Source organism: Neltuma alba, unplaced genomic scaffold (genome assembly GCF_004799145.2).
Source record: "Neltuma alba isolate B1F8T4 unplaced genomic scaffold, ASM479914v2 tig00001359_pilon, whole genome shotgun sequence".
Taxonomy (NCBI): domain Eukaryota; kingdom Viridiplantae; phylum Streptophyta; class Magnoliopsida; order Fabales; family Fabaceae; genus Neltuma; species Neltuma alba.
In genome coordinates this window covers 53,799-62,989 of record NW_021632431.1, presented here as the reverse complement: position 1 = coordinate 62,989, position 9,191 = coordinate 53,799, and the positions used below count along the sequence as shown (strand labels likewise).

At 29.5% G+C, this 9,191-nt stretch overlaps 1 protein-coding gene across 1 annotated transcript; it reads right to left on the bottom strand.

Moving 5' to 3' along the window:
- Positions 1-3,703: 3,703 nt before the first annotated feature.
- On the bottom strand, positions 3,704-5,520 carry LOC114755977 (uncharacterized). The gene is made up of 2 exons (XM_028944888.1): positions 4,989-5,520; positions 3,704-4,090 (listed from the first exon to the last, which is right to left on the bottom strand). Exons 1-2 carry the CDS (start codon positions 5,455-5,457, stop codon positions 4,032-4,034), a joined length of 528 nt encoding a protein of 175 aa, XP_028800721.1. The 5' UTR covers positions 5,458-5,520; the 3' UTR covers positions 3,704-4,031.
- Between the last annotated feature and the right edge of the window lie 3,671 nt (positions 5,521-9,191).

Here is a 9,191-nt window from a genome sequence, read left to right as displayed (position 1 = left end):
ATAAGATTTCAATCTATTTTATCTCTCATATTTATCTTTTTTTTCAGGGTAGTCTTTTTACTAATAATAGTTTTAGCTAGTATACTTGATCAGCAATGAGATTTTATGACAGACAACACACATTTATTACAAATAACTAACTTAATTAGTTTTCTTAATCTACTCAGATTAGTGAACTAACTCTTATATTAAGAACCGTTTATCACTAAAGAAGTTGATCACTAAAGAGAAGCAACAAAAAATAAGAATAGAAAAAAGAGCAGAAGAAGGATTATTAATAGCTACAGTATCTAAACTAGAAAATTATTTTCAAAAAAACAAGGATATCCTAAATGATGATTGCAATTGCCCCTTCGGACGAGCTATCAATATGTGCTAGTTGTGTGATAAAAGTCAAAATCTATAGCGATTGATGATCAGAAGAGAGTAACGAAAAATTAACAATGCAACTGAGAGAAGATAATAAACATTTATAATTAAAAGAATGATTCCTAAAGTTAATTTATTAATTTATAATCATGAAAGAGCTAAATTATACTGGCAGCGGAATTTTAAACTCATAATTTTATGTGTTATAAACCAAATTTTTACTAATTAAGTTAACCTCTACTGGCTATCCACACTACATTTTAGTTTTTTATATACGATCTAGTTGACTAATTTAAAAAAATTAACAAAGGTAAATAAATTACTTTAAAGTATTATATTTATCTTTTTTCTCTAAACTAATTTGCCTGTTTTATAAACTGATATATAATCTAATGATATACTATTTCTGGTTTTTAATATAAAAGCTAGTCGACTAATTTGAGTAGATCAAGAAAACTAGTTAAGTTAGTTATTTGTGATAAATAGGTTTATATTTCCTAAAATATCCTTACTAATCAAGTGTATTGGTTAGAACTACTATTATTGCAATAACTGTCTTAGGAAAAAAAAAGAATGAATATAAGAAACAAAGTGAATTAATGTTTTATATCTAGAACCAAAATAAAAGTCAAACAAGTTCTTATATTAAAAATCGAAGGTAATATATAAATATTTTAAAGAAATCATATAACAAATATTATAATTAAATAATTTTTTCTTAATTTTTTTAAATTAGTTAACTGGGTTTAATATTATGGGTAGTATTTTCTGTTATTTCTAGTGTCAGTGCATATCATTTTTTTTTTGGGCAGGTTGCGTAATTAATATGATGTAGTTGAGAAATTTACAACACGAGAGACATGTCCCGGCCTGCAATATCCAATTGCTCAAAACAATAAATGACCCACTTTTTCCTTTTCTACCCAAAAAAAAAACACATTTTATTAATTCTTTAGTTAATTTCATAAAATTGTTGCTTACAATTGAAGTCTATTAGCATCTATTATTATTGGAAAAAGACATGTTGATTGTGGCTTTTCACAAACAAATAAAAATGAAAGGACAAAACTATCTGTAGCACTCAATGAAACGAATGATTCTCGTTAATTTTTTTTTATCATCTTGTTTTTTGGCTAAGCAACTCACGTTTTTGTTTTTGTTAGGACCACATATATGATATTTGATTGCCCTATCAAAGATAATCAATTTAATTATTATTACTACTAATTTTTTATTTCATGGAATACTGTGTGAATGATTAAAATATTGACGGAATTATTGAAGAATCCAACTAATGATACCCTTTGAATTATTGATAATTTGATATTATTGTCGCATGGGCCCTTTTCAGTCAATTAAGAATTTAACATTGGGAATTTACAGCCACAAGTCAAAAGGGAAGGTTTATGTCCCAATTAAAGAAGTATAAAGATAATCACGACAGAACATTCCAGATTAATTCATGCAAATCTTTCAATGATTACTTATCAAGCTCCTCTTAATTTGATACGTTTCTATTAGAATTTAGTTAAAAAAATATTAACTTTCCCTATAATTCTGTAAAATGCTCACATGACCAAAAAAAATAAAGATTTTCAAAATAAAAAATTGCATTATATTTGAAAGGGAGGCGATGATAATTAAATAAGTAGGAATATTTTATAGACATCACATTCATTCAACTTAAAAGATAAAATCTTATTATACATGCATATAGAGATGCATTTAATCACCATTTATATACTTTGGCTAAAAAAAAAAAACCATTTATATACCTTATTCCTACTACTCACTCGAGTTTTTCACGTAAGAATTAGTTGGGATTTGCGGGTTGATTTATTTTAAATATGGTATTTCTATTCACTTTATCTTTTATATTTATTACTACCTCTGGTCTTAATTATAAGAGTTAATTAACTAATTTGAAGAGATTAAAGAAGTAAATTAAGTTAGTTATTTATCTTAAATAAGTGTTGTCTTTCCTAAAATATCCGTGCTAATCAAGTTTATTGGCCAGATCTATCATTATTAGAAGGATTACTTTCAAAAAAATGTATAAATATGAGAGACAAAGTGGATTGGGGTATTATATCTAGAACCAAAATAAAAATTAAATAAGGTCTTCTATTAAGAAGCGGGAGTTGTATTTTTTTCAAATTAATTTATATAATTTAATATTGGAATATCTATACGAAATACAAATAGAAAAATAGGCAAATAGGAAGGTGAAGTAGCGAGTCACGAAAGTCAAAGAGAAGGAAAAGGCAGTCGGGTGGGGCCTACATACAGTTCAAACCGTGACTGGCCCCACGTTTCCCGCGTGAACGCAACGCCCCACTTCACTGGGCCCCCTTCTTTTCCATCCGAGTTGAGTTGAGACTGAGAGGACCTGGCAAGTTGTAATTTCCTTCTGTTTTATACTTTTATATGTTACTTGCGCACAAATAATTTTTACAGAAGTTAAAAAAATTGAATAATATCATATTTTTAAAATTTAAAATATTATTTAAATAAAAAATAAAAATTTTAACACACCATTCTTAGGATCAAAAATTATGAAACATGGAAAATAATTTTTTATGAAAGATAGTAAGAAATGGTGGGAGTAATTAGAATGAGATGTTCAGAAGCACTGTTATCCAAAAAGAGGGAATAATTATAACTAATAATTTTAGTTTCCAATTCATGTTTGTGCTAAGTGTGGGCATTATTTCCTTATTTGTTGATGTATTATTAGTGCACTATTTTACTTTTCTGTACATAAAATTGGCCCTTAAGCATAAAAAAATAAAATAAAATAGTTCCTTCGCATTTTTTTTATAATGAAAATTTTTTAAAAATATATTTTAATTTAAAAAAGGGAAAAAATAACAGTAAAAAAATCCATCTAAGAAAATATAGGATGCTTTTGAAATAATTAACCAAGTTTGCCAATAATTCACTTTCCACTTGTGCTTTCAAGAATCACAAAGTCTTATAATACAAGGTCAAAAAAAAAAAAAAAAAAAAAGAAAGAAAGAAAGGGAATCCAACTCATCAGCTTATTCCAATTACTATTCATTGGCACAAGACAAAGCAAAGAACAAGACATCAATTTGCAAATGCCAATAATTAATATGCCTTTAAAAGTGGAAAAATAATTGAAAAGAAAGACAATTAATTAATCAGCAGATTCCTAATATCACTCTTCTTCCATTTTCCCAAGCAGCCTTAATCATTGCTTAATTTAGTCTAAACATATATATAAATATATAACCCAGCTGGATTTTGATCCCTTGCTTTGGCACTTGTTATCTTCAAAGTTCCAACACATCAGACCAGAACAAGAACAAGGGAACAAGCAAAAGAAAAAAAGTTGGAAGATTTAGAAGTTATAAATTTGATGATTATGACAAAGCAGATTCAATTCCCAGGTTCTTCATCATCTTCCCCACCAATTCTTTTCTTTACAATCTCTCCCTCTCCCTCTCACCAAACAAACCTCTCTAACTCTAGAAAAGCCTACTCATATGACTATAATTGCAGAGCTAATTAAGATCATATAAAAACATTTATATATTTATATATATAAATATGAACATGATGACAGAGAAAAATACAATAATAAGGAAAGCCCTGTTGAAAACAGGGTGGCATCTCTCTGTTTTTTCTTTATTTGTTTTCTATCTCATAGCCTCGAATCCTCTCTCCTTCCTCACATGCTTCTTCAGTTTCAAACCACCTGCACAGCCCACAGAATCAGAATTAGCCTCAACCTCAAACATTACGACCACAAAGAAAAGGATCACTGAGAAAAAGGAGTGTGGCTTTTCTCTGATCTGACATGCCTCCGAGAAGTGCAGGCCAAAAGTTGAAGAACATGGCGAATGAAAGAAACAACCATATATATCAACCAATTAACTTAACCCTCTCTTATTTTGAACCCATCGTCCTTGAAAATTTTTAAACACCCCTCTTTCCACTAACAGTAAGTGTGAAAAATTCTAACAAGATCGCATCCAAATCAGATGTTTCAAGTACAAAAATTCTCTGACACGCACCAGTACCTGGAAAAAGATCATTGAAATGAAGAAACTGTGCTCCGTATGATTTTGCAGAATAATTATTGAAATCTGAAGATGAAAAAGTCCTACTGAATCTCTCTCCCTCTCCCCTACTCTCACACACACATTTTCTGTCATCCTGTTTTGTTAATATTTTTGAGAGTAGAACAGAAGAATTGGGTGGGAAAGCGATCCAGAGGGGTAGATATTATGAGCAAATGAACTATTATTGTTTGTATGCAATTTTGTTTCAGAAACAGAATCATGAATTTACTGAAGCACTCAGACATCAGAACAGGCCATAACGCCCTTCAAAAAGTTGTTTCGTACACACAAACAACACAAAATAATCATCAAAATACAAAGCGCCACGTGATGTGTCCCCAAACTCAGAAAAGCAAATAAAGATAAATGAACCAAACAGACAAGCAAAACAGAAAAAACAAAACAAGAAGAAAGATCAAAAAAGCAAAGCAAGCTCAATTACATCAAGAAACAGATCTCACTTCATCACAAGAATTAAAAACCGATCCGGAGAATTAGAAGGAGCTAGCTAGCTGGTTTGATCCGAATTACCTTGGGGCTTGCAGTGAGGCGGATCTTCGAAGAGTGAGAGAGAGAGCTGCTTGTGAGCGACCCCAATGTCGAACAGTATCAACCCAGATGTGGGGTCATCGACGATGATATCCTTGACGGGAAGCCATAGAAATAGCTCTTCCTGAGACAGACCTTCGACTCCGATGAGACTACCATACGTGAGATTAGCTCTCACGACGCTGTCAAAGAATACTCTGTTCTCGTATTTCGTCAAGCAAGGCCCGTCGAGAAAAACCTCCAATAAGCCGTTTTCCGACAACTTGTAGGATTTGACATCATCGGGCAAGAGTCCGGCCGGCAAGCCTTTTGAGCGAAGCAGGTCATGAATGGAGGAGGAGGAGGACGACGACGAGGAGGAGAGAGAGAGTGGGGAAGAGAGAGAGGGGACAGGGAGAAGAAGGAAGAGTGAGAGGAGGAGGAGGAGGAGGATGGTGTTAAAGAAGGCCATGGTTTCTTACACCAAAAAGAGAGAGGCACATGTGGAGGATCAAGGAGGAGGGTTTAAGGGAAGTTTCTTTTGCGCTGTGAGAGAAGCCGGAAAATAGAAAAGACTATTTTAAGAATAGGTTATACAGTCCTGAATTTACCATACTGCCCCTGAGTTGGTGACCTTTTGTCTATTTGTACAAGCTCCAAACAGAATTATTTTGGTGCTTAAAAAAAGTTATTTTTATATTGATGATTTTCTACATTTAATTATCAATTATTTTAATAAAAATATAAATTTTATTTAAAAAATTGAAAATAAGGTTATGCTAACTTAACTTGCAGGCATGCAACCATATGGAATATTTATTGGGTGAGTTTGTCACCTTATGTGTTCTTTCCTACTCAATTGGGATTAGTTAAAATCTAATATGATTAACGAATAAAAATGATTTGATAAAAACAATTTTTTTTAAAAATACTTATTCATACAATATTGAATTATAAAAATAATGTACCTAATTATTGAAATCATACACTTCTACATGTTTACTTAAAGTGTTTGACAATTTAAAAATAAGAGAAAATGATATTCAAAGTTACATAAAGTAACTAAAATTTTCGAACGTTGTAGAAATTAATTACTATCCACGCTAGCCAAGGCCACTATTCATATCTTAAATTAAAATCTTATTTTCTAGATATTTTCATTTATACATGGTAACAAGTTTAAAACAACCTTTATATAGAACACACGAGCACACACACATGTATATATACATTGTACATTGAAAGTAATTAATTTTGTTTTAAGGAATGTGAATAGTAAAAAGGAATAATAAATTAATTCTATAGTTTTATAAGGAAATGCAATTTTGTGCTTTTCCATAAAAATGGTTTTTTTCTTTGCCAGCTTCATGAAAAAAAAAATGGTGGGTCTTTGATGTTTGTTGGTTTGCGTTTATGGTTATTATTAACGTAGTTGTTGGTTCCTTGCTTGATGTGTGTTTTAATTTATCTACTTGAAAGTTCCAAGCTTGGTTTACACTAAACTAATTACAATGTCTGTGCTAATTAAGTTCCCTTCTCCCAAAGAAAAGCAAAATGATTCTACGTATAATATCTTCTTATGAATTTAATTAATTACCATTAACTTGTATATTCCACATCAAAATAACTTCGAAATTAATCTAGGTTTGTAATGTAATTGAGTTCGAACAGTGGAAGAAGTCTGTTAATACTAAGTGGTTACCGACTAATTAAAAGCTAGCTTAAATCTTAGAAAAAATGACAAAAAAGAAGCTAAGACTTACCAAATGTCAAGTAATGAATGTTGACAAAAATTTGTTATTATTTGCAGATTCAGTATTGTTAATATTAAATAAAGTGTTGTTATCAAACATAATTTGGGATTTAGTAATTTTCAGTTTTTTTTTGTCATCTTTTCTAAATCTTATGCTATGTTTATTAATTTCCCTGGATTAATATCACAGAATAAATTGCTTTAACTTAAAGAAATATATTATAAGGATGTGCACAAACAGATCCAATTTATCATTATTATTCTAATGCCAGCCAGTCCAATCATTATTTTACTAATTTATTAAAAAGTTCAACAAAAATATATACAAATTCATATTATTGTTTAAATTGTTCTGAAGAGTTCGATTTACAAATTTTATATTTATTCCTTAGTTCATCGTATTTTAAAAAAAATAGAAGGCATAATTAAACTAATCTTCTAACTATGAATCGAGACAAATTAATAAAGGATCAATTTTTTTAAAAAAGCAATAAAATTTAGATTATGAATATAATTTTTTAAAAATATATGCATTTCATTCTTATCTCTTTTAATATATATATATATATATATATATATACACACACACACACGCACACACACACAAATGTAAGTATCCAGCCACAAAAAAGGGAACTTAATTAATTGATATCACGGTCCAATACAGCAATGCCATAATGTGACATGTCTAGTAAAGAAATATAGTATAAAGTACAGTCAAAATCATAAAAATAAAAAAACAACAATAATTATGTGGAAATATTATATAGTATTTATTATGTTACAGGAAAATGTGGTCCAATGGGCAGGCGTATGGGGGCGGTAAGTGAGAGGGCACGATGGTAATTGGAAATCAGATATCATGGTGATGATGATCCCCAGGGCTAAAGTTGTAGCAATTAATTAGGAACACAATGATCATAAGATAATGTTTACAAAAGCAACACATAATAATGATCAATTAAAGGAGCTCAATTTAACCATGGTTAAGAAGAAAAGGGCCTTTTGGTCAACACAACAATATCCCAGTAAAAACACAAAGCAACAAGCAGGAAGAAGGGTGGGAGGATGGGCATAATGATTAAATAATAAATAAAGGATTGCCACAGTAATAAATATTACCTGCTGTTATTGTAAAACATTTTGCATGTTTGATCATGCAATATATTTTGTTTAAAATATTAATTTTTAACTTAATATTCGTAACTAATTATATAATTTTTTATTAATTAACCAAACTCTTCTAATTAATAATCTTTGTTGAGAGTAATTTGAATCAACATGAGATTGTGGGTTTGATTTTTGCAGGTAGTTCGCGCGCACCACCAAAAAAACTGCATTATGATAAAATCTAAATTATCTAAATTTATTTTAGATAGTTTTAAGTTTACAATTCTAAAGTAGAAATTTTTAAAGATGGTTGAAAAAAGTTGTTTTTGTTTTGAACTCCATATCGCAAAAAAATTACATAACCTAAACTTTACTCTCTAATCTCTATTGTCAAATACTCTTCTAATTCTAAATATAGAAACTAATTAATTAATTTGTATGAATAATAAAAATTAATTAATTTAGTTAATTATTATAATTAGACATAAAATTACATTAAGAAAAGATAGATAAATATAAAAATAAAGTGGATCCATGTAAACAAAAATGAGATATTGTACTTACACCTAAAATAAAACTTGACGGTTAGGATCCGAGGGAGATAAGCCTATTGTCGATTGACGGACACATATCAATAAGCAGTTGAGCACCATGAATAAAAGTAGCTGGGGTCCAAAAAATACGCGTGAGAAAATAGTAAGTCGTAATTAATTTAGTAGCTTTAAGTTCTTTTCAAGGATATTTTAAAAAAGATATCATTTAATATTAATATTGTACTATCTCATATGCTTAATATGAAACTCAGTTGGTTAATTTGGAGCAGTTAAAAAATTAAATAAATTATTTTAAAGTATTTGTAAAAATAAAAAAATAGTTATTTGTAATTGTTATGTAAAACATCATGATTGTGTTTGGTAGGAAGCATTGGAGGGATTGAGATTGAGATTGAAAAAATCTATTAAAAGAGCGTTTAATATAAGAGATTATTTGTTACATGGGATTAGTTAAAACCATATATATGGGATACGAGAATACCATAAGAAGAAGTGGCATTCTCTAATCCTACCTCTATGGGTTTGTCTAGTCCTATGCAACAAGCAATTAGTTATGCTAAATATTATTTTAATAATTTTTTTTAATGGCAATCACAATCCATATCTCTCATTTTTAATACTTTTTACCAAACGGGACATATGGGATTTATGTCATTTTTTTTAAAACACGCCTCTTCTAATAAAAGTTTTTTCCCAACCTTTTGATGAAAACATTAATGTGAAAGACATAATTTAGAGGAAAAAAACTGCTCCCTCTCATCTTATTTATAAGCTTTAAATTTAAGAAGG

Excerpts from the sequence above, each read along its gene's own strand:
- LOC114755977 (XM_028944888.1), bottom strand. The coding sequence starts at position 5,457 with ATGGCCTTCTTTAACACCATCCTCCTCCTCCTCCTCCTCTCACTCTTC. Across the intron at positions 4,091-4,988 it reads GCCTCACTGCAAGCCCCAAG|GTGGTTTGAAACTGAAGAAG; the intron begins GTAATTCGGATC and ends TGGGCTGTGCAG.